Source organism: Gopherus flavomarginatus, chromosome 7, assembly GCF_025201925.1.
Source record: "Gopherus flavomarginatus isolate rGopFla2 chromosome 7, rGopFla2.mat.asm, whole genome shotgun sequence".
In the NCBI taxonomy this organism is placed as follows: Eukaryota; Metazoa; Chordata; order Testudines; family Testudinidae; genus Gopherus; species Gopherus flavomarginatus.
The window spans coordinates 13,852,423-13,878,351 of NC_066623.1; the positions used below are offsets into that span (position 1 = coordinate 13,852,423).

Genomic DNA, 25,929 nt, shown 5'->3' on the forward strand with positions numbered 1-25,929 from the left:
ACGGGTAACCTCCAGAGGCAAACCGATGCTGAGAGCGCTGTCTCCGGAGTCCAGGCACCGATCGCCCCGGAGACGTGAACGCTCGCGCTCGGGGCGCCGCTCGCAGTCCCGGCACCATTCTCCCCGATGGTACCGGTCGCACTCGCGGCGCCAATCAGCATCTGCACGGTCCCGGTCTGGCTCCTCTTACCACCGGCACCGAGACTCTAGGAGCCGTTCACCTTGGCGTTCAGCTCCTCGGTCGACCTCCCGGCACCGAGCCGGTGGTAGGTCCCGATCCAGGTCGACCTCCCGGCACCGCGTCGGTGGCAGGTCCCGGTCCCCACTGCCATCCCGGCACCGCGCTGAACGAAGATCGCGGTCCCGCTCTCGGCACTGACCTTGAGACAGATCCTGATCCGGATCCCGGCACCGACTACCACGCCGATCCCGGTCCCGATCCCGGCACCGGTACGGGTCGCAGCACCGATCCTCGGCACCGAGGAGATCGTCGGCGTCGGCATATAGAGAGGTCTATCAAACTGGCTCAGCACCTCCGTGGCCTTCACGGGAACCATCCGTGTCCTCTCAGGCAGAGAGCGCCTATGCGTTGGGCCAGGACAGACACTCGGCCCTGTTTCAGGACCCTCCGCCTCAGGAACGAGGGCCTCAACAGTGGGGGTTTTGGACCCCATGGGCGTACCGCCAAGCCCAGGGTCCGCAACATATCACTCCCCGCCCTGCGGCAGAACGCAGGCCACCAGAGGCAACGGTGTCTAGACCCCCTCCCTCCTCGAAAGCAGAAGACAGGTCCAGCCACCAGGACCCAGAGCTCCCTCCAGTGACGGAGGTGCAGCCCCAGACAGAACCCCCCGTGGACGCTCTGTTGCCAGGGGTTTCCTCATCGTCTTCCCCGGATGAGGCAGTGGCGGGTACCTCGTCCTCCAGCCCTCCCCCTCTAGATCTTAGGGCACACCAGGACCTCCTCCGACGCGTGGCACAAAACCTGGACATTCAAGCAGAGGAGGTCTCTGAAATCGAGGACCCTGTGGTTAGCATCCTCTCCGCCGATGCTCCCACCAGAGTGGCCCTGCCTTTTATCAAGACTGTTCAGGCCAACGCCGCTAATATCTGGCAGTCACCGGCCTCCATCCCTCTGACCACTCGAGGAGTGGAAAGGAAGTACATGGCCCCCTCGAAGGGCTATGAATACCTGCACGTTCACCCGACACCCTGCTCCCTTGTGGTCCAGTCGGTGAACGACAGGGAGCGCCACGGTCAAGAGGCCCCGGCGCCCAAGTCTAAGGAGGCGAGACGAATGGACCTCCTGGGCTGCAAGGTCTATTCAGCGGGGGCGCTACAGCTCAGGGTCTCAAACCAGCAGGCCCTCCTTAGCCGCTACTCCTTTAACTCTTGGGTAGCGGCGGGAAAATTTGCAGAGCTGTTACCGCAGGACGCCCGTCAGGAGTTTACCCCATCCTGGATGAGGGCAAAAAGGTAGCGAGGACTTCGCTACAAGCCTCCTTAGATGCTGCGGACTCAGCCGCTCAGACCCTTGCCTCGGGGCTTACGATGCGCCGCATTTCCTGGCTTCAGGTCTCTGGCCTTCCGCCAGAGCTCCAGCATACTATCCAGGACCTCCCCTTCGAAGGCCAGGGCCTGTTTTCCGCTAAAACAGACCCCAGACTAAAGGACCTTAAAGACAATAGGGTCATAATATGGTCTTTGGGGATGCATACGCCTGCGACACAGCGCAGGCCATTCCGGCAGCAGAACCAACAACAGCAGCGTCGGCCGTATCCTCAGTTCCGTCCATGGCAGGATCTCACTAGGCGACAGTCGAGTGGCCAAACGGGGCAAAACCAAGGCTCCGCCAAGGCCCCTCCTGGACCCAAGCCTTCATTTTGAAGGTGCGCCCGAGGGCGCAGTACCAGTTTCCCCTCCGGATCCTTCCCCGCAGTTTTCCAACCGTCTTTCATTTTTCCTCCCGGCGTGGACCCAAATAACATCGGACCGTTGGGTCTTGCACACTGTTCAGGCCGGTTATCGCCTACAGTTTTCATCGCCCCCCCCCCCCACCCACCACCCTCGTCCCTCTTCAGGGACCCCTCTCACGAGCAATTCCTCCATCAGGAGGTGCAGACGCTCCTCGTCAAGGGAGCCATAGAGGAGGTTCCAGAGAGCGAGAAGGGCAAGGGGTTTTATTCCCGCTACTTTCTAATCCCCAAGTCCAAGGGGGGCCTCAGGCCTATCCTCGACCTGCGGGAACTCAACAAGTATATGGTAAAGTTGAAGTTCCGTATGGTATCCCTTGGAACCATCATCCCATCCCTGGATCCCGGAGACTGGTACGCCGCCCTCGACATCCAGGACGCTTACTTCCATATCGCCATATTCCCCCAGAACAGGCGTTTCCTCCGCTTTGTGGTCGACCGCCAACATTATCAATTTGCGGTCCTCCCGTTTGGCCTCTCTACGGCCCCGAGGGTGTTCACGAAATGCATGGCAGTCGTCGTCGCATACCTTCGGTGCGGCCGCATTCACGTGTTCCCCTACCTCGACGACTGGCTGATCCGGGGCACATCGGAGCTGCAGGTCCGCAACCACGTCTGCAGGATCAGCAGCCTCTTTGCTGCCCTAAGCCTCGTGATCAACGTGGACAAGTCTACTCTGCTCCCCACGCACAGGATAGAGTTCATCGGGGCTGTTCTGGACTCTACCCTAGCCAGGGCCTTGCTACCCTTGCCCAGGTTCCAGTCGCTGTCGGCCATCATTCTGCGCTTGCAGGCGGCCCCGCTGACCTCTCTAAGAACATGTCTGGCCCTTCTGGGACATATGGCGGCCTGTACGTTTGTGACAGCGTATGCCCGACTCCGCATGAGGCCTCTTCAATCTTGGCTCATCACGCAGTACCGGCCGGCCAGACATTCGTTGAACACAGTTGTCACCGTTCCCCAAAGGGTACTGGACTCCCTTCGGTGGTGGCTGGACCAATCCGTAGTCTGTGCGGGGCTCCCGTTCCATCTGCCCCAGCCCTCGGCATCCCTGACTACGGACGCCTCAGATCTGGGCTGGGGGGCGCACTGCGGCGCCCGAAGAACTCAGGGCCTGTGGACCCCTCAGGAGCTGGACCTCCACATCAACATACGGGAGTTGAGAGTGGTCCGTCTTGCTTGTCAAGCATTCATCCATCACCTTCAAGGTCGTTGTGTCGCGGTGTTCACCGACAACACGACGACCATGTTCTACATCAACAAGCAGGGCGGCACCAGGTCCTCTCCCCTATGTCTCGAGGCGATGCTTCTCTGGGAGTTTTGTATAGCCCGTGCCATTCACCTTTCCGCCTCCTATCTCCCAGGAGTACGAAACACTCTAGCGGATCGAATGAGCAGGTCCTTCCGCTCGCACGAGTGGTCCCTCCGCCCGTACGTCGCCCTCTCACTCTTCCAGAGGTGGGGTCGTCCCCGGATGGACCTCTTCGCGTCCAGAGAGAACAGGAAATGTCGAGCATTCTGCTCCTTTCAGGGTCGGGAGCCCGGGTCTATAGCGGATGCCTTCCTGATCCCATGGGCGACCCACCTGTTTTACGCGTTCCATCCCATTCCGCTGATACACAGGGTCCTCCTCAAGGTGCGCAGAGACAGAGCTCGCGTGATTCTGATAGCTCCAGCATGGGCCAGACAACATTGGTACCCCATGTTGCTGGACCTCTCAGTAGCCAACCCAGTTGCCCTGCCCCTTCATCCGGACCTGATCACCCAGGACCACGGCAGGCTCTGTCACCCGGACCTTCGGTCTCTGCACCTTACGGCATGGCTCCTGCGTGGTTGACAGGCTCCGAGTTACGCTGCTCTACCCTGGTTCGGGAGGTTCTCCTGGGCATAGAAAGCCTTCCACCAGAGCTACTTACTCGGCTAAGTGGAAGCGTTTCTCCTGTTGATGTTCGGAGAAAGGTCTTCTCCCTATGGAGATTCCCATCACCACTATTCTGGACTACATCTGGTCCCTCAAGGCCCAGGGTCTGGTGTTGTCGTCCCTTCGAGTCCACCTAGCGGCTATCTCCACGTTTCATCCTGGAGGGGACGGACGTTCCGTCTTCTCCCACCCTATGGTGGCGAGATTCCTGAAGGGACTGGAACGTCTCTATCCACAGATCCGCCCTCCTGCCCCTTCATGGGATCTCAGCCTGGTCCTAACTCGGCTCATGGGTCCCCCATTTGAGCCGTTAGCTACTTGCTCCCTGCTCTATCTCTCATGGAAGACCGCCTTCCTAGTGGCCATCACCTCAGCTAGGCGGGTGTCAGAACTACGGGCCCTCACAGTAGATCCCCCGTATACTGTCTTCCATAAAGATAAGGTGCAGCTGAGACCACACCCTGCCTTTCTTCCCAAGGTGGTCTCAGCTTTCCACATTAACCAGGAGATCTTCCTCCCCGTCTTTTTCCCAAAGCCCCATTCATCCCGCAGGGAGCAACAGCTCCACTCGCTAGATGTCCGTCAGGCGCTAGCATTTTATGTGGACAGGACCAAACCATTCCGCAAGTCCCCCCAGTTATTCGTGGCGGTAGCGGACCGGGTCAAGGGACTACCGATTTCCTCGCAGAGGATATCTTCCTGGGTTACCTCCTGTATCAGGACCTGTTATGATCTGGCCCACGTTCCGGCGGGCCGTGTGACTGCTCACTCCACCAGAGCACAGGCGTCATCGCTGGCTTTCCTTGCCCCCGTGCCGATCCAAGACATTTGTAGGGCGGCAACCTGGTCATCGGTCCACACATTTGCTTCCCATTACGCCCTGGTTCAGCAGTCCAGAGATGATGCGGCCTTTGGCTCTGCAGTGCTTCAGGCCGCGACTTCTCACTCCGACCCCACCGCCTAGGTAAGGCTTGGGATTCACCTACCTGGAATGGATATGAGCAATCACTCGAAGAAGAAAAGACGGTTACTCACCTTGTAACTGGTGTTCTTCGAGATGTGTTGCTCATATCCATTCCACACCCGCCCTCCTTCCCCATTGTCGGAGTAGCCGGCAAGAAGGAACTGAGGAGCGGGCGGGCCGGCAGGGGTATATATCAAGTGCCATAGTGGCGCCACTCTAGGGAGCGACCTGCCGGCCCACTGGAGTTGCTAGGGTAAAAAAGTTTCCGGCAAACGTGCACGCGCGGCGCGCACACACCTACCTGGAATGGATATGAGCAACACATCTCGAAGAACACCAGTTACAAGGTGAGTAACCATCTTTTCACCTGACCTCTGCCGTGAGGCATTACAACATCTTAAGACTATTGATATGGTAACATCTTCTTTCCGAGGTAACTCATCAAGAAGTCTGCTCCATGATTATTATTATAATACTGACTTTGAATATGTATGATATTCAGGGAGCATGTAGAAGTTGGTTATTATCTACAATATAATAAAGAAGCTCCAGAAAATGCCCCCTTTCCATATTTTTTTCCCCAGAAAAAAATGTCCTATGGGCCAACCAGCAGACTCTTATGTTGTGCTAAATACTTTTTAGTACAATAATAGAAAAAGAAAAACTAAATTCCCCATGAGGCTGCCTTTGCAGTAGCTTTTTTGCATTTGTTAAAGGCTGGATTTAACCCCATTTAAATTATTGAAATGATAAGTGTCACAGTTCAGGGCAAGTGCACCTATATTCCCACTCCGGGGTCCACCAAGGGCATCCATTCTAGGCTCCCAGCTCCTCTCTCGGGTAGAGACCCACGTCTCTCTCCCTCCTGCATGGTTTTTTTCAAGGCTGCACAGTCCCCTTTCTTATTCCCAGCAAGCCAGACTGCCTAACAGGCCTGCGTCTGCACTTTGCTTACTCTTCAAAGGCTATGAACAATGTAATTACCAGCAGTTATGAGTTACCACACAGCTGTTTCTAAGCAAGCATATTTATTCTTAGGGTTAAAGCATGACAGAGAAAACATATTAAAAATAAAAAAAGAAACCATATCCATGCTAATAAGCTTATTAGATCACCCCTGCAAAATCCAAGCTCAGGGTCTGGTAGTTATCAGTCTTTCCAACACTTCTGGAAGGACTGCCCCCCTGCTGCCTGGGACAGAGGGTTCTGTTCATTTGCTGGATCACACTGTCCCTGACAGGTGTCTCTCTATGAGCCTCTCCACGTAGTGATGTTACACCAGAGTGAATTTGCCTAATCATCCCTCACTGTTCTTAGTCCCTGGAGGGCTGTGGTCACCCTCCCCCATGGAATTACATTCAGTCCCTGGCTCACAATGATACATAAAGTTAATATAGTAAGATCTCTCAACGATATTTTAGGAAATTGCCATATCTGTCACAATAAGCATGTTTAAAAGCAAGAACAAATAATTCTAATGAAGCATAAGTTCTCAGCTTGTCTCTGGAAATGAATTATTAAAAAGGCAAAAGAAAGTGATTTAAGAGTCCATGACTAATTTTGTTTTCATATGAATCACTCGTGAATCTATTGTAAAAAAGATGAGACACATTTGGTTAGTGTGGAGAAATTATTTTCAAAGTGATAGACGCTATAGAGTTTGCATTGTAATTATAATGTCATTAAATGCCTGGGTACATTTTGTTTTAAACATTATCAGACAGCTATTTCTGGGACTCTGAGGATCAAACAAGATTTTCAAATACCAAAAAAAAAAAAAAAAAAAAAAAGAATTAACCAAAATTTAATCACAGTGTGGTCATCAATAAATACTGGCATTGTTTCTTTACCTTTAATGAGAAATACATTGCGTAGCGAGGTATAAAATCAACCCTGAGATGCTGTAATCAGTTGGTTTGAAAAAACTCGGTTTTAGAGAGACAGTGGACAGGAGATCATGTCCCATTTGGTCTATGAAATGCATTTACCAGCTCAAATAGTGATGCTTTGTTCTAGTGATGCTTTGTTCTATGGATGTTTCATTTCATATATAAATTCTGATGGACTAAAATGACAAGAATATCATTAGCTGAGATTGTATGTGTTGCTAGGTCTTGAGATCAACCCTTTGACAGCTGCTGGTAATTACTGGCATTGATAGCTCTTTATCATCATCAAATTAGAAATCCACAGAGCCTCTTCGGTCACCCTTTAGACAGGTGTTTATCAGCAGTGGGAAGCTGATGTTAGTTAAAATCAAGGATGGAGTAGGATTTCAGACTCTGGGTCAGCACAATGGGAGGCATGTGGCGCACAACATGTTTTCACTAGGTATGCAAGGCAGCAGGCAGAAGCATTTTTAGATGATCCAGATGTTTTCAGACATAAAAATTATAAATAGAGTTGGGCTCAAACCAAACCCTCAGATCTGATCTTCTCTGAAGTTTGGGTTGTTTTAAAAAGTCAAACCCTGATGGAAGGTGTACAAGTCTTTACAATTGGCCAAACCAGCAAAGACTAAACTTGAGGGTGTTCAAAATTCAAAGCCATAACTGCATTTGTAACTTGGAGTTTCCTCTGCGTCCTTGTTACCTTAGCCTAACATCTAGCTCCAGGCCAGGCCTTAGTCAAATACGTAGGAGAGAGGCAGAAGGATGCTCCCCCTGAGTCTGCAGAGCCATTCCAAATGTTAAAGTAGCCCTTTATTCCACTAAAATTGCCCACCACTCAGGGAGTTCCAACATGATGCACTATGTAGCAATGGACCTTCCTGGCTCCTCTCTTATGGCCCACCACACCTGCCTCTTTCACACAGAAAGTTTGAGCAGGGCAGTGGCCCACACAGTGCATACCCCCAGTGTGAGACCCATCGTCCATTCCCACCCTTTTTAAAAGGAGAATCACAGTGGTTCCTTTTGCTAAGAGTTAGGGACAGAGGAAAGAACTAAATATGTGCAAGTGATCACCCATACTGCATTCAAGTCCATCTTTAATACAGTTTTCCCATTAAGTATTTCAGCAATAACCCACTAAAGAAAGATGTGCATAAAATTCTTCTCTGCTCTGAGGTTAGACCACAATATGGTACGCTTAAAGGCTGTGACAGAATAGTTTGGTAAAGGCATACCTCTCATCCTGCCAAAGCCGACATCTAGGTGCAATGTGTGAGAAGGGTCCCAAATGAAGGCCATATAAAGATTATAAAGGACAAAAGGCTTAATCTGCAGCCAGGGAGATTTAAATTAGATATTAGGAAAAAAATTCTAACTCTATGGGTAATTAAGCCATGGAATAGGCTTCCAAGGGAGGTTGTGGAATCCCCGTTTCTGAGGTTTTTAAGAACAGGTTGGACAAACACCTGTCAAGGAAGATCTAATCTAGGTTTATTGGGCTCTGCCTCAGTGCAAAGGTCGGACGTTACTATGATTATTCATGCAGGATAATCTGAAAAGTGCTGTGGGATTCATTCCTTTAGTATAAATAACTCGGTAACCACAGCTGTGGGATTCTTTATTCCTGATGTAAATAATTTTCAATAATAAAAGCAAGGGGACACCAAATGTATGTGGAACTGAGGCAGCTGCGATTAAATTAGTGATATATCTCAAAAAGAGAGACCTGGGTGAAAGAGCCAGGAGTTTGTGTTTGCTTTGTTCAGAACCTGGAACACTAACACTGTTCAATAAATAATTATAATAGTACCTGATATACATTTTTGGTCTGTTCACACAATATGTATGTGTGTGAGAGAAAGACTCCCACTTGTATGTGTGTGAAAGAGACTACCACGACCCTCTGTTGGATGCCACGTCAGACCTGCTTAAGTATGTGTCGCTGTGTAGCCAAATGCTACACTGCCTGATTGAGAGTGTTTAATGGTTGTCACTAGTACACTGGGGCTAGTTATGACTAGTACACTGTAGTCTGATTTTCAAATACGGTCAAATATTTTATTTGCACGTGATGATATTATGAATGTGCAGGCAGATTAGCTGTTAGCTTCTACCTGCTTATAGTTTGTCCGTACTTAGAGTATTTGTTCAGCAAAGTAGACACGTGGGATTGCACAAGTTTATCTTTGAAAATTAAAAATTAGCTTGCGCTGGCCCTTAGCCCCCTGTGCAGAAAGAATGCTTTCTCTCATGGCACCGAGCTGTAGTTTTCCATTATTTCTTCTTTTATTTTTGCTTAAACCATTACAAATCGTTCTATAAAATACACAAGATTTTAGCATATGCTAATTGCCCTTTGCATCACTCTGGCAGGGCAAAAGGACCGCAAACCTGCCCTAGAAGGGCAGCTGGGCACTGCCCCTTGTGTACTGTACAAGCTTTCTTAGGTGACACAGAGTTGGTGTAGCTAGTTCTATGCCAGCTAGTCCTCCCACCTCAGTGTCAGGTACACACACGTTAGGTAGCCGTGAGCCTATTCTAATATGCACTATGGGCCAAACTGCCCTCCAGGACTAGAAGCCAGAAAAACATCAATGCTTCCTTTGAACCTTCCACCTGCTCTTGGGTGCACAAGCAGAAAGCGGGGTCACACTGGGGATTGAACCCAATAAGTCAACGTTTGCTACTCATTCCCTTTCTCTCACCTTCATTCACTTATGTAGCAGTACAGGACTTGTGATATTACATATTGGATAGTGAATGAAATTGTTTCACCTGAGGCAAAATCAGTGGCATATTATTGCCTAGGCCAACAAATTTGCAGGGGTGGCAAATTTGTTCATGACCCTTCCCCAACTCTGCCCCTTCCCCAAATCACTGGCCCGCCTCCTCTCCCAGAGGTGCTGCGCTTGCCTCCTTCCACCTCCTTCCTAGGCTTGCCGCGTGAAAGCACTGGGAGGGAGAGAGGGAGGGAGAAGCAAATAGCAGTGCGCTCGGAGAAGCAAATAGCGGTGCGCTCGGAGGAGGCAGAGCAGAGGTGAGCTGGGGCCCGCGGGTGCAGGGAGTAACCCGGGGGCGGGATCTGCTCCCCGCCCCAGCTCATCACCGCTCCACTGCTGCCATCCCCCGAGCGTGCTGCAACTCCCCTTCTCCCCTCTGCCTCCCAGGCTTGCTGCGGGGAGTGGAGGTGAACTGGCGCGTAGTGGGGAGAGGGCGGCAATTTTTTGAGGGCCTAGGGGCGGCAAATTTGTTAATCCACCACTAGGCAAAATGTGAGCTGGATTTACAAACAAAATTGTACACATCTCTGAGTGTGGTGTCAAGGAACCTTAGCAGATCATGATGTCAATGAATGTATTGGGAAGGAGAAATAGGATAAATAAACATGCAAAATCTTTTGTTTATCAAGACCAGTACCTTGGTAATCAGTACAGATGGAAGGGGAATGGAATGCAGAAAAGACATGTCATTTGTCTACAGTAGTTTTGTTTTAAAATTGACTGTGTATGGTAATGACTTTAATATCATACCAGGCTCTGAACAATTTAAAACACGGGCTTTTAATTTTTGCAAAGTTTGAATGTATCCAGAGAGTGAATTATCAATCCTTTTTTTTTTTTTGAAGGGTAACTGCAAAATGTAAATGATACTCAAGAGGAAGTACAGCGGTTTTTATTTCAAAGAGGGAAAAAGTGATACAAGCTGTAGAATAAGACAGTTTGCCATCTGTCACTGCTTGAACTTATCAGTCATGAACCTGCTGAAAAACAAGGATTTTTACTAAAACATTTAACAGTTGTTTTGTAATGAGATTATTAGATTGTACCACATACAAAGGCAACCTTAATTCTGGCATTACCTAACTTTCAGTGCTTGACTTTTCAACCTACATAAGGTTCTTCTGAGATAGGGTGGGTGGGTGCATGCATGCATATGCCTATCACACTTCTAGAGCAAATGGCACCTTAGACCCCCTTAGGTGCTTGGCTTCCTGAACCTCACTGTTGGAACCATACAGTCCAGATGCTCTTAGACTGCCTCTCTGCGAAGCAGTCCCTCTGTTTTTCAACCATGTTAACACAACAGGCCCACCTGTATTAGGCACCTGTAAGACCTTTCACTCTGGGGACCTGTGAGCTGATTAAAGTGACTCAGTGCTTTTCAAAGCAATGCATTATTTATTCATTCTCCCAAAAGGTTCAGAGCACATAGAGCAAAGGGTAAAAACAATAAGAGGTCTATATACGTGGGTCTTAGTTACACTTTAATCTTTCCTAACAGCTTCTATAAGTTCCCCTCAGGTTCAGCCAAACTCCGTGTCTGGCTGGGAGAAGCAGACTGTCCTGCTCACAGTATGTTCTCTGTCTGTGTGTTGTCTTGTGAGCTGCGTGCTCTCAGCTAAAGTGACCACCTTTTCAAAAGGCAAAAGCAGGACACATGCAAGACTCCCTGCCCCCTCGCTTCTCTTTCCCCTGGAGCGCCCAACCCCCTTCTCCCCCTGAGGCTTTGCCCCTGCATCTCCTCTTCCCCCTAAGGTCCCACTCCCTGGCTACTCCCAGAGCCAGGCTGTGGTAAGAGCCACCCAGCAACCTTGTCCCTCTGTGCAGAGCCCTGGACCCTCCACCTGCCCTAGGCAGGGGGTTGGGGGGCCCCAAGAGCAGCCTCTGACCTGTGTCCCCACTCCCCCAGGGCACACCATCCAGGCTTCCCCACAGCAGCCTGGGTTCCCTTAGTAGCTTTTAGTACTGCCCAGTTTTGGCTTCTGGCCTGAGTAGGGGTGGGGCCCCAGGGGGAGAGGAGAAGCAGGGGGAGGGGCTTTGTGGTACAGTGGGGCGGGAATAAGACCCACCTCACCCCCCCCCACACACACGCACACAACAGGAAGAGCCTCAGGCAGGTGTGGAGAGGCACCACAGAAAATCGAGTCATTCAGCTTGGGACTGGGACTTGAACTCTGCATTTCAGGACTGTACTGCCCAATTCAGAACCGGTGGTCACCCTAGCTCTCACTGACAGTCCCTGGGCAGCCTTTCTTAGCTCACCCAAACGTCTTCCCTTCTCTAGGTCTGGGGTCCTTAATGGCTTATTTCCCTTGATCTCTCTCTTCTCAGCCTTGGCAAAATGCTGTAGTCACCAGGTTTGGGGTTTAGGTGTCACCTCTTCATGGCTGTAAGCTGGCTATTGGATTAGAGTGTTTGTTGTCCTGCTCATTATCGAGGCCATTATTTTAATCTTTCTTCCTTTGTCCTTTTAACAAGCCCTTTTGGTCTAACTCCATAGCAGATAACCCATCCAACACAAGAGTTATGCATCATATGCATAAACAGTACAGCTATTACCTAGTTTGTTACAATGTGTATACGTAAATGTAAAACCCTGATGTACTAACTGATCTGATCCATAGGGGAAAAACAGAGAGAACCACAAGATACAAAAAAGGAAAAAAACAGTCATTAATGTTACAAAAATACAATATTCTTTCTGTAGACAATATACAGCATTGGGAGAGACTGTAATAATCCCAGGTTTTAATATCGGTCATCCTGAGTAATGCTCTTATCTTCAGTCATGGGGATTTACTATATATGCATAACTGCCTACACACTGCAAATATTATCCCTCTATGTCTGACATTAAAATATGGTATTATCTCAATCATACTTGATAAACTTCCTTATTAAGAATTAAAAAATAGCTTTTAAAAGTCAAAACCATGCTTTTAAGAAAAAGCTTTTCTTTGGAGGAGCAATATGTTAGAGGAGAGGAATAATAGTATGAGCTTGCATCTGTTTGTTTTTGGAAGGATCTTTGCTTGCACTAATACATTTGTATGCATCAGAGAAAATATATCATCCATAAAAAGACAATTACAGAGCACCAACCAAGCGTTTCAAACATTATTCAGCAATATCTATAAGGAAGCATCACATGAAAGAAAGATTTTATTGTTTTGTTTTTCTATAACTCCATATAAATCATTCCATAAAAGTAGCCACCTTACTTTTATTGATTGAAACTCAGTCTGAGCTGCATCAAGGATTAGCTTTCAAAAATGTTAAATATCCTGTATAATATGCAGTTTGCTTATCTGGTGCAATTTTTTTTTTTTTTATTAACCTGGTTGCCACCTAGAGCTGAGTGAATGGTTGCTGGCCAAACCGAAAAAAATTAATCTGAAAAACCAGAAAATATTTGGTGTATGTATTTCAGTGTATCATTATAACCTTTACCCCAGTGGTTAAGATACCTGCCTGTGATTCAGGAGACATAGGTTTGAATTCCCACTCTGGAGCAAGGACTTGAACTCAGATCTCCCCCTTCTCAGTTAAGTGCCCAAACCACCTGTCTATAGTCTATTTTGAGGTAGCTATCTGTCGGTCTCTCCTGTTGAAGCCAGTCTACCTTGTATAAGTACATGAATATTCATTAAGCCAACAAGAGAAAGAAAGACTCATAAGCCTAATGGTTTGGGCACTCACTTGGGAGAGGTAACAGATGTGGATTCAAATCTTCTTTCTGCTAGATTCAGAGGAAGAATTTGAATCTATTTTATATGGATTTACTTCTGTCCTTTAGATCTGTGGCCTGAGTTTGCCCTTTACCTTAAAAAGTCTCAGCACATTGATTACCAGAGGTTGTGTGTATCCTACAGCATACATCGGTATAACTTATGACTAAATCAGCTCCCTGAGTGACACAAGTTACACCAACATAAGAGCCAGTGTGGACAACACTATATTGGTGGGAGAGCTTCTCTCGAGACATCTAGATAGGCTTATGTGTAGTGCTGGAGAGGAGCCATCATCTTGGTACATGTAGGTACCAACGACATGGGGAAGGATAGGAGAGAGGTCTTGGAGGCCAAATTTAGGCTGCTAGGTAAGAGATTGAAGTCCATGACTCCATGGTAGCATTCTCTGAAATGCTTCCAGTTCCACGCACAGGACCAGTTAGACAGGCAGAACTGCAGGGTCTCAATGTGTGGGTGAGATGATGGTGTAGGGAGGAGGGGTTTAGATTTTTAGGACCTGGGAAAGCTTTTGGGAAAGGGGGAGCCTATACAGGAAGGATGGGCTCCACCTAAACCAAAATGGAACCGGATTGCTGGCACTTAAAATTAAAAAGGTAGTAGAACAGTTTTTAAACTAAGGACTGGGGGGAAAGCTAACAGGTGTGGAGGAGCATGTCATTCGGATATCCCTTAGGGGAGGATCTGTAAATGGAGATTCCCTATGTCCTAATAAGGAGGAGAGAATGGAAAATGATAAAATACAGGGAGGATCTGAGGAGAAACATTCAAATGAAAAAAAGTCCCATTCAATTACATCATGCAATAGGGGACAGCCAAAAAATGGCAAGTGTTTAAAATGCTTATATACCAAGGCTAGAAGTCTAAATAATAAAATGGGTGAACTAGAGTGTCTAGTATTAAATGAGGATATTGATATAATAGGCATCACAGAAACCTGGTGGAATGAGGATAATCAATGGGACACAGTAATACCAGGGTACAAAATATATCGGAAGGACAGAACAGATCATACTGGTGGGGGATGGCACTATATGTGAAAGAAAGTGTAGAATCAAATGAAGTAAAAATCTTAAATGAACTAAATTGTACTATATAATCTCTTTGGATAGTAATTCCATGCTTGAAAAATAAGAGTATAGCAGTAGGGCTATATTACAGACCACCTGACCAGATGGTGTTAGTGACTCTGAACTGCTCAAGGAGATTAGAGAGGCTATTAAAATAAAAGACTCAATAATAATAATAATGGGGGATTTCAACTATCCCCATATTGACTGGGTACATATCACCTCAGGAAGGGATGCAGAGATAAAGTTTCTTGACACCTTAAACGACTGCTTTTGGAACAGCTAGTCCTGGAACCCACAAGAGGAGAGGCAATTCTTGATTTAGTCCTAAGTGGCGCACAGGATCAGGTCCAAGAGGTGAATATAGCTGGACCTCTTAGCAATAGTGGCCATAATATAATTAAATTTAACATCCCTGTGGCGGGGAAAACTCCACAGTGGCCCAACACTGTAGCATTTAATTTCAGAAAGGGGAACTTCGCTAACCTCCTCATTTTTGTGTAACAGAAATTAAAAGGTACAGTACCAAAAGTAAAATCCCTGCAAGATGCATGGAAACTTTTTAAAGACACCATAATAGAGGCTCAACGTAAATGCTTACCCCAGTATAAAAAAACATTGTAAGAGAACCAAAAAAGAGCCACCATGGTTAAACAACAAAGTAAAAGCCGCAGTAAGAGGCAAAAAAGCATCCTTTAAAAAGTGGAAGATAAATCCTAATGAGGAAAATAGAAAAGAGTATAAACTCTGGCAAATGAAGTGTAAAAATATAATTAGAAAGACCAAAAATTAATTTGAAGAACAGCTATCCAAAGACTCCAGAAGTAATAGCAAAAAAAAGTTAAATACATCAGAAGCAGAAAGCCTGCTAAACAACCAGTGGGGCCACTGGACGATCGAGATGCGAAAGGAGCACTCAAAGACGATAAGGTCATTGCGAAGAAACTAAATTAATTCTTTGCATCGGTCTTCACTGTTGAGGATGTGAGGGAGATTCCCAAACCTGAGCCATTCTTTTTGGGTGACAGATGTGAGGAACTGTCCCAAATTGAGGTGTCATTAGAGGAGGTTTTGGAACAAATTGATAAACTTCACAGTAATAAGTCTCCAGGACCTGATGGTATTCACCCAAGAGTTCTGAAGGAACTCCCAAATGTGAAATTGCAGGGCTACTAACTGTCATCTGTAACCTATCATTTAAATCAGCTTCTGTACCAAGTGACTGGAGGATAGCTAATGTGACACCAATTTTTAAAAAGGGTTCCAACTATAGGCAACTATAGCTCAGTAAGCCTCACTTCAGTACTGGGCAAATTGGTTGAAACTATCGTAGAGAACAAAATTGTCAGACACATAGATGAACATAATTTGTTGGGAAATAGTCAACATGGGTTTTATAACGGGAAATCAAGCCTCGCCAATCTACTAGAATTCTTTGAGGGGGGTCAACAAGCATGCGGGCAAAGGAGATCCAGTGGATATAGTGTATTTAGATTTTCAGAAAGCCTTTGACAAGGTCCCTCACCAAAGGCTCGTAAGCAAATTAAGCAGTCATGGGATAAGAGGGAAGATTCTCTCATAGACTGGTAACTGGTTAAAGATAGGAAACAAAGGGTAGGAATAAATGGTCAGTTTTCAGAATGGAGAGAGGTAAATAGTGGTGTCCCCCAGGGATCTGTACTGGGCCGAGTCCTATTCAACGTATTCATAAATGATCTGGAAAAAGGGGTAAACAGAGAAGTGGCAAAATTTGCAGATGATACAAAAGTACTCAAGATAGTTAAGTTCCAGGCAGACTGCGAAGAGCTACAAAAGGATCTCACAAAACTGGGTGACTGGGCAGCAAAATGGCAGATGAAATTTAATGTTGATAAATTCAAAGTAATGCACATTGGAAAACATAATCCTAACTATACATATACAATGATGGGGTCTAAATTAGCTGTTGCCACTCAAGAAAGAGATCTAGGAATCATTGTGGCTAGTTCTCTGAAATCATCCACTCAATGTGCAGCGGCAGTCAAAAACGCAAGCAGAACTTTGGGAATCATCAAGAAACAGATAGATAACAAGACAGAAAATATCATATTGCCTCTATATAAATCCATGGTACACCCACACCTGGAATACTGCGTGTACATGTGGTCACCCCATCTCAAAAAAGATATATTGGAATTGGAAAAGGTTCAGAAAAGGGCAACAAAAATGATTAGGGGTATAGAATGGCTTCCGTATGAGGAGAGATTAATAAAACTGGGACTTTTCAGCTTGGAAAAGAGGCGACTAAGGGGGGATATGATAGAGGTCTATAAAATCATGAGAGGTATAGAGAAAGTAAATAAGGATGTGTTATTTACTCCTCATAATACAAGGACAAGGGGCCACCAAATGAAATTAATAGGTAGCGGGTTTAAAACAAGCACAAGAAAGTATTTTTTCATGCAATACTATAATGGGGTTCAAAAGGGAGCTAGATAGATTCATGGAAGATAGGTCCATCAATGGCTATTAGCCAGGATGGGCAGGAATGTGTCCCTAGCCTCTGTTTGCCAGAAGCTGGGATTGGGTGACAGGGCTTGGATCACTAGATAACCTGTCTGTTCATTCCTTTTGGGGCACCTGCCATTGGCCACTGTCAGAGGACAGGATACTGGGCTTGATGGACCTTTGGTCTGACCCAGTATGACCGTTCTTATGTTCTTATGACATAACTTCTGCTGCTCATGGAGGCTGGAGGAGTTAAGCAGGCAGGAGAGCTCTCTCCCATTGGCTTAGAGCGGTTACATTAGAGAACTTACAGCGATGCAAGTGCATCGGTGCATCTGTGTTGCTGTAAACGCTAGTGTAGCTGTGTCCTAAGATCTTTGCTTCAGTATAAATACAAGTTTTGGCCAAGTTTCCAGGAGTCATGCAGTACAATGTGCTGAGTTGCATCTTGCATGTTATATTGTTAGATGAACATTTTTCCCTGAATACAGATTTATGATAGAAGAGTGATTGATTTCAGTGGGAGTGATCAATGCACTATGCTTAGTAGCATTTGCAAGTTCAGGCCCTAACTTTCCTTTAGCTATTTCCAATAGATCAGGCTATACATTTTTAACTTAGAGTGAAATTCTGGCAGTCATTGGCAAACTCTCATTGACTTCACTGGGGCTTGGATTTCACTCTTAGGGCCAAATGCTGAGTAGATGCTTGAATAGGCAGACAAAAAATTGAAGGGAACACACAACTTTGTAAAGGAGCATTGGCAAAATTGTAGTTTATGTGCTAAGGTCATGCTAGCAGAAACAACAGTTGCCATGTCCACAGTTATTTCTGCCACCTCTGAGTTTGTAGGCATCAAAGAGCATGATCTAGGATGAAGGGGCATGTTAGTTTCACTGGCAAGTTCCTCTCATGCTTCACTTCCTTATTCCATCTTGTAACATACAAAACTTAACAGAGCTCCAGGGCCACCTTTTCTACCCACTCATGGTCTGCCCTGGATTGATAGTATACCCTCATTGATGCCTGATGTGGTTCAGGGACAGAGATTAAAAAGAGTCAGTTAGCAATATTTTTCTTTTTCTGCTGGAATCAAGAGATTGAATGAGAATCACAGATTCCATATTGTAATAACATCAGTCTCTAACCCTCATGGTTGCAGAGAAAACATTTTATGACCCGAAGCAAGGGAACATTAGTGGCTCAGAAACTAGAAGACAAAAAAAAAGACAAATAAACCAGAAGACAAAATAAATCTCATTATTTTAAAACCAGTCTCATGATTGGAGGAAGGTGGGAGCGACTGACTCAATTTTTGAAACACTTGGGGCTGGCAGTCCTGCAGTAGGAGATGATAGAGCCCTCCTGCCCAGTAACTGTGGCTGGAAAGATCTGGATAAAGAGCTTGCTCGGGTAAAGTCTGCTGACTGCACGTCCTTAGCATCCCTCAGCATCTCCAGGCATGTGGATGGGGGACAGCATTGGATACATCTGTCCCATCCCCATGGAAACGCTTTCTATTTGTCCTGAACAAAGACACACATTTTGGCCTACACAGATTTCCACCATTCTCACTGATGAGGGTTTGATGCATGTAACTCAGAATTTGGCCCCATAATTAAATTGTGTATGTTTTCAAGATCATATCAAAGAAACCAGATATATTGCATTTTATTCTTAAAGGGTGTATTTAAAAAGGATGGCACAACCAGTAAAACTTCCTGTAGGGATTTTCCCGTTGCATATTCCATATGTGGCTTTCCTTCCTCCATCCACACTTGGAGTTTGGTGAAATGTTCTTGGGTTTTGACCAGTGGAATAATTTTGCATCCCTCTTTGTTATTATCCGGTTGTATTTATTTCGTATTCCTCTTATTACATCGCATGAAATTATACTGTACTTCTCCAGTGAAATTCTGCAAAGGATTTCATTTAGCAAGCTTCATGCTTTGAGCTAATTAAGGAAAAATCATTCTTTGAACTAATTAACTATATTTTTTTAAGTGTTTCCTTCTGGGTTTTGCATAAAAGTATAAACATTTTACAGCAGCGGAAGTCTGAATGCTAATGAGAAGAGAAAAGAAGCTACTGTGTATGTTATTCCCCAGTATAGTCCTGTTTGGGATCACTTGCAATAACTTGATAAGCAGAGCACAAGGGCAAAATACCAAACCAAGCAACAAAGTCATGAGAATTCTCTGGAATAATTTTCATTTTACCTTACACATGGAGAAAATATAAGTAAAGCTGCTGCAGATGAGAGCTAGGGGAAAAGGCACATAACCAATTTTAAAAAATCAAAACATTTTTGAAAGAAATGCTCTTTTTCTCCTTAACTCCTAACTAGGTTTTGACATAAGGTGTTTTATAGATAACTGACAAATAGTTTCAGTTCTTTCTCATCAAGACTCTAGGTCAAGGTGCACTGTGTTTGCAATCAGCATAGATCCAAACAGTCTTTAACTCACCCAGAAGTTAGAGCTTGCTCTATAACCTTAGTAGACAGATATTAAATTCCACTATAAATTACTGATAGATGGCCGGAGATTGTCATCTTTTTACAAGCATCAAGCATCTTGTTAACACCAAGCAAAAAGTTCACACTCAATTGAATTACTTTAGTTGCATCACCTTACTCTTAAATTGTCACTCATTTCCTCCCGCATGCTGATTTATAAATTCCAAAACTTACTACTGAAAATTCAAGCTGTGTTGCCAAGTTGAGATCCTATCAAAACAATCTGAAAAAGATAGCCTGGTTTTGTGTGATGTTTAAAATAAATTTGCTAAATAAGGCCTCTTTCTTGTCTTTGGTTACCTACAGGATTTTGGAGAAGATGATTCCCTCTACATCACCAAGGTAACAACTATTCACATGGGCAATTACACCTGTCATGCCTACGGCTATGAAGAGCTATATCAGACCCACATCCTTCAGGTGAATGGTTAGTAAATGGCATATATGACAATCCACTGAAAATGTTCCTGTAAGCAATGCTGAATATTAATCTTGTCCTCACAAAGTTATGAAATGGAGCATGCCGAATTTTCTCTGTAAAGGGAAAAAACCACAACTCCTGGTTTGCACACACACATCATCATACTGTGCTACGCAAGTAAACCAAATAAAGTTAGTATTAGTAGAGTTAGTTAGGCTTTAGTAGGCATATCAGCCATTATAAAACAAAAAAATGTTTGGTAGTAAACTATAGTATTTTCTTGTATTAAACTGTAGTGCTTCACATCATAGTGTGGACAAATGACTATTTTTATCAGTAGGAGTATTACTTCAAATCACTCATTTCATATTTCAGAGACTGATTCATGATGTATTAAATGATTTGGAATGCTGAAATCAATATACCATGATAGCACAATACTCTTGAGGCCACTTATTTGGTATAGGCCAGACAGTTCCATTGAGGCCATTTTACACCAGCTAAGAATCTGGCTCATTGGATTCCACAGTGAAGAGGAACTATACAACAACTGTAAACATCTTTCTGAGTGATCACGTAGAGACAGAGGGCTTGTCTACATCAGAAAGTTGCAGCGCTGGTGAGGGAGTTACAGCGCTGCAACTTAGGAGGTGTACACATCTGCAGGGCACCACCAGCGCTGCAACTCCCTGTTTGCAGCGCTGGCCGTACTCCCGTTTTGTCTCGGGTGTAGAGGATCCAGCGCTGGTGATCCAGCGCTGGTAATCAAGTATAGACACTTACCAGCGCTTTTCTTGACCTCCGTGGAATAAGCAGGTATCCCAGCATACCTGAGGAAGCCTCTGGTAATCAAGCTGGTCTCCTTCCCCGGCTTGCTCTCGCGTTCCCCAAACCCCGAGCAAGCAGGTCTCCTTCCCTGCGGTTTGCAGGGTGGTTCCGGGAACGCGAGAGCAAACCGGGGAAGGAGACCAGCTTCGCCGCGGTTTGCTCTCGCGTTCCGCGAACCACCCTGCAAACCGCAGGGAAGGAGACCTGCTTGCTCGGCGGTTCGGGGAACGCGAGAGCAAACCGGGGAAGGAGACCAGCTTCGCCGCGGTTTGCTCTCGCGTTCCCCGAACAAGCAGGTCTCCTTCCCTGCGGTTTGCAGGGTGGTTCGCGGAACGCGAGAGCAAACCGCGGCGAAGCTGGTCTCCTTTCCCGGTTTGCTCTCGCGTTCCCCGAAACCCCTTGAAGCCGCCCAACAGCGCTGCAGTGTGGCCACATCTAACACCACTTGCAGCGCTGGTTGCTGTAAGTGTGGCCACTCTGCAGCGCTGGCCCTATACAGCTGTACTAATACAGCTGTAACAACCAGCGCTGCAAAATTTTAGATGTAGACATGGCCAGAGTCTGACATCCTTACTCTGGTGTAATAGCATCTTACTTCTCTCAGAGTGCTGTGGAGTAGAGTTCCAGCAGTGAAAAGCTTATATTCACTTGTGAATCACCTTTTTGCTTTCCCAAGCCTGGACTGGCTAGTGGCTGGAATGGCCCCCAGCTTAGTTTAAAACAGCAAGGGCATTCTGCCCCAATTCCTCCTTGCCTTTAACTGTCCATACCTGGAGGAAGGAGGCGTGAAAGAGTCAGCTCTGCACCACTGGCTAATCCTCGACTGTCCCTTTAAGGCAACTGTGTGGCTGATGGGTGCTACTGAGGAACTGGTGAATCTGGCTCACTGACTTCATTTGGACTACACAGTGAGTGAGGTATATTCAACTTGAGTAACAGAAGCAGACTTTGGCCCCACATATGGATAGCCTTTAAAAGGCCCTTAGCTCCCCAACTCAAGCAATGTAACAATTTGTTTAAACACTTTGGGCCGGATTTTCCAGAACCTTCCCCCTAGTGCCATCATTTATAAATGTGGATGTTACTTCCCCCGTGTGCAAAGTGGATGTTACTGCTACTGTCTGGATTTGATAGTGTTTCATATTCTTTTGGCACTGGCGTAAATGAACATTGTTAGTGCACAGACTGATATAATCTAGCTTCAGCCAATGTATTAATTTGGCCAGAGAATCAAATTTTTTGCAAAATATCGCTGTGTTTACCCCACTCCACCTGGATGAATACTTGTGTGTCTGATATTTTAAGGGCTCTAGTTTTGTGGAACTATTTTATCACATAACAAATTATTTTTACAGCAGCATCCTTAATGAGCTATGCACTTTCCAGATATTCAAAAAGAGACATAGCCTGACAGCGGCTAAGGACAGAAAAAATACAGATGAATCAGTAGATGGAGGTTAAGGCAAAGTGAATTTTTATGCAAGTCAACTAAAGTGAGGCTCTCAAGGGATTTAAGTATGGTCAGGGTACGGGCCCTGTGGATAAGCTCAGGGAGGTCTGTCTCCAAGCTTTTGTCTGGTGGGCCAAGATACCCTGACCAACATAAAAAAGTGGGATTGAGGAGGAGGGTGGATGAGGAACATGAGCCAGCGAGGGTGTAATAATGCTTTGTACACCCGAAGTCTCTAGTCCCATTTTCCTGTAGTTCTCTTGCCTCTATGGCAAGTCTACAGATTCCTGGGGAGGCAAACCCCAGCCTGCACCCAGCTGTCCCCAAGACCAGTACCTTTTTCTGCAACATATCTCCACTGCTACCAGGGCTGGCTCCAGCATTTTTGCCGCCCCAAGCAGCAAAAAGAAAAAAAAAAAAAGGCCACGATCAGCAGCACTTCGGTGGCAGCTCTACTGCCGCCACTTCATTCTTCTGCGGAAGGTCCTTCCCTCCAAGAGGGACTGGGGGAGCAGCCACCGAATTGCTGCCGAAGAGCCAGACGTGCTGCCCCTTTTCATTGGCCGCCCCAAGCACTGGCTTGCTGCACTGGTGCCCAGAGCCGGCCCTGACTGCTACAGTGATCACCCCACACATACACACACAGTACACCTTTCAAGAGCTCTCTGTAGCTTGAAAGCGTGTTTCTCTCACCAACAGAAGTTGGGCCAGTAAAAAATATTATCTCACCCACTTTGTCTGTCTTTTTCCCAGCATTGTTTGTATCTTCCCCCATGCTTTTTTCTGTAGCTGTTTTTTTCCCTGGGTAATGGCTTCAGTCTTCCAAAGTGTCACCTCATCTTCCTTTTATCTCCTCAGAATGACCTGGGTCTAGACTCCTCCCATTCCCAGCAGTCTCTGAAAGATGGTTTAATTGGACTCAGATGCTTTTTATTTTCTTTCTCCCCTTCCCCCCAGTTCATTCTGTTGCAAAATCACACAATGCACAGGGGAGACCAAATGGAAGAAGCTTGCAGATTGTTTGATTGGAATCTATCCTAATGTTTATGGACAATCATTTCTCATCTTTTGGTATAGTAACTTGCAATGTATTAGAGTAAAGATAACTAGATTGTATGTGTTTCAGTGAGAATAGGTGTCCCTTCTCAAAATGTTACTTGTGAGATGATTGGCAGTTGAGGAAAAAGCAGACTAACAGCTTAATCTTTTGTACACTATATGATGTATTATGAGCTTTGAATGGAGTTTAGTTGGCAGGCAACAATGTAGACTTTGTCATTACTTAGAATTCAAGGCCCAAAGGCTTTTGAAACTAAAACCTAAATGCAAAGAAGATTAAAGGAAGTAGGATTTTTCAGTCAGTGGTTCCAATGAGAGGCATATTCAATCTTCTATGTAACTTGTTGGGAGGGATGTGTGGTATTCATGAATGAATGTGCTGGGGGGAGAGTTTTGCAGATTAGCTCCAAAGTTTTTCCTATTGAAAGGAGGGCTTCACAGTACATTTCTTCTTCATTTGCCTTGTAATGTTGTAAAGTACACTCCCCAAATACCAATATAAAAGGCATGTGCACTCATGTTACCACAAGTTTGATCTAGTAATACTGTAGTCTGTAGAAATCTTTGTCTTACGCAGTGTCCCGTATTCCTGTGTGAACTCTCGAGCTTTGCAAAACTGCTTTGTTGTAGTTCTTAATGTGCTTGGCTACTCTCCCACATCACTAAAACTCTGCCTTTATACTTGAGTGATTACTTGTTCCAGCAACTGATGTTGGGGCAATGGAACAGAAACTGATGATGTAAATATGCTGCTTCACCAACAGAAGACATTGTGGGTGTCCCAAGACACATTACTTCTCAGGAACTTCTTGTCTTTTTACTTAACAGTTAGGGAGAAATTCTGGAAATTCTCCTGGGAAGCAGAGAAGAGGAAAGGAGCAGAACTGTAGCTGCCGAGTTGAGATCCCTTGAGTCATTCTGCCTGCATGGATACTTGCAGGCAGAATGGCTTAGGAGTGCCAGGGTACTGCACTCAGCAACAGGAGTGCTTCAGAAGAGGATAGCATGTGATTCCCACTGCTGCTGCTTACGGTGAAACACATAGGTAGGAGGTAGGAGGCTTGACTCTTGATTGCTCTCACCACCCAAATGATTGCACACCTTTGGAGGGAATGTTAGAAGCAGTCAAATATGACAGTGATATGACAGTGATGTCGTATATGTACCTATCTAAACCAGAGGTTTTAAAACTTCGGATTGCGACCCAGTACTGGATTGCAGAATGCAAGGCACTGGTTTGCCTTGCTCAGCACCCAGGGACCCTAGTGGCCAGCCAGTAAAAACTAGTAGTCCCTACCTGTTATGACACCGCGCTGTGCCCTGGAAGCAGACAGCAGTGGGTCCGGCTCCTAAGCAGAAGGGCCACAGGCCTCCATGCGCTGCGAGCACACTGAGCAACAACTCTGCACTCCCATTGGCCGGTTCCTGGCCAATGGGAGCTGGCAGGGGCGGTGCCTGCAGGTGAGAGCTGTGCAGAGCCGCTTTCACACCTCTGCCTAGGAGCCAGACCCGCTGCTGGCCGCTTCCGGGGCGCAGTGCGGTCCACAGTGCCAGAACAGGTGGAAAACCTGGGTCTGAACCCCCGCTGCACCACTGACTGGGAGCTGGCAGAGGTAAGGCCCCAATCCCCTGCCCCAGCCCTGAGCTCCCACAAACCCAGAGCCCCTTCCTGTACCCCAAACCCCTTATCCCCAGCCTCACCCCAGAGCTGCAGCTCTAGTCCAGAGCCCTGATCCCACCCCCCCGCACCCAAACACCCTGCCCCAGCCCAGAGCCCCCTCCCACACCCTGAACCTCTCCTTCCCGGCCCCACCCCACAGTCCTCACCCCCGGACCCCAACCTGCCGCAGCCCTGAGCCCCTCCCACATCCCAAATCCCTCATCTCCACCTCCAATGAGTTGTGGGCATCAACAATTTTCTTCAACTGGGTCCCCAGTAAAAAAGTTTGAAAACCACTGACTTAAACTCTTCATGGTAGCTCCCTGCACCCTCCTACCACAACTCCAGTGCACTAAAGTTAGGCAGAGAAAGACAATTCCATTCCATAGAGGATTTTGATATTCTGAAATTTGGTTTTGTCCCAGTTTGGGAAAATAATCCCAAATCTTGGAATTTCTCCATGAAAAGCAATGGAGCCTTGAGTCTGGGGCAGTCCCTCATGGGACACAGGGACCCTGAAAGTGTGGGCTTCCAAGGAGCCACAGGCTGCCAAAGACTTAGGCAGACAAGCTGGAAGGAAAAGCTGCCTGACAGGCCAGTTTCTACCATAACCCAACCTGGGTTCCATCGGAATTTAATCAAAATTAAACTGTCCCCATGGAACATTTTGATTTTTGACAAATCAGCAAATTCCAATGAGAAAAATATTTATCTGGAATTTGTGCAACTGACTCTACTGATGACCACAATGCAGCCCGACGGGATTATATGAACCACTGACATTTTTCCTATTACAAAACCCAACCCCTTACAGATGATATACCAAAGAGGTAGTAGCTCAGAAATATGAAGTGTGTTCTTTTTGAGAAAACCATGGTAGACAGGGACTGCAATGTATTTGGCCTCAGTATATTGCAACTGAATGCTTTACAACACATCTGGTTTATTTAAGCAGTGAAGATGCATTTAACTATAAGTAGACAAAGAAGAAACGTTCCTCATCCTCCCCAGGTTTAATGACCATTTTTAAGGTATTTTCTAAGACTATTATTGATACTCTCCTAAACAGTATTTTGACTGAAGCTAAATTAAGTGGAAAAACAATGCCCTCCAATTTATGCTCTGGGTTGATGGGGTTTGAATAAGCAAATGTAATG

General features: G+C 46.2%; 1 protein-coding gene across 1 annotated transcript in view; it reads left to right on the forward strand.

Annotated features, from left to right (window-relative positions):
* Window positions 1-25,929, forward strand: part of FSTL4 (follistatin like 4) — a 728,839-nt gene that overhangs the window by 664,047 nt on the left and 38,863 nt on the right. The window contains 1 exon segment of the mRNA XM_050962627.1: window positions 19,661-19,781. Within this exon segment, the coding sequence (XP_050818584.1) occupies window positions 19,661-19,781 (121 nt within the window).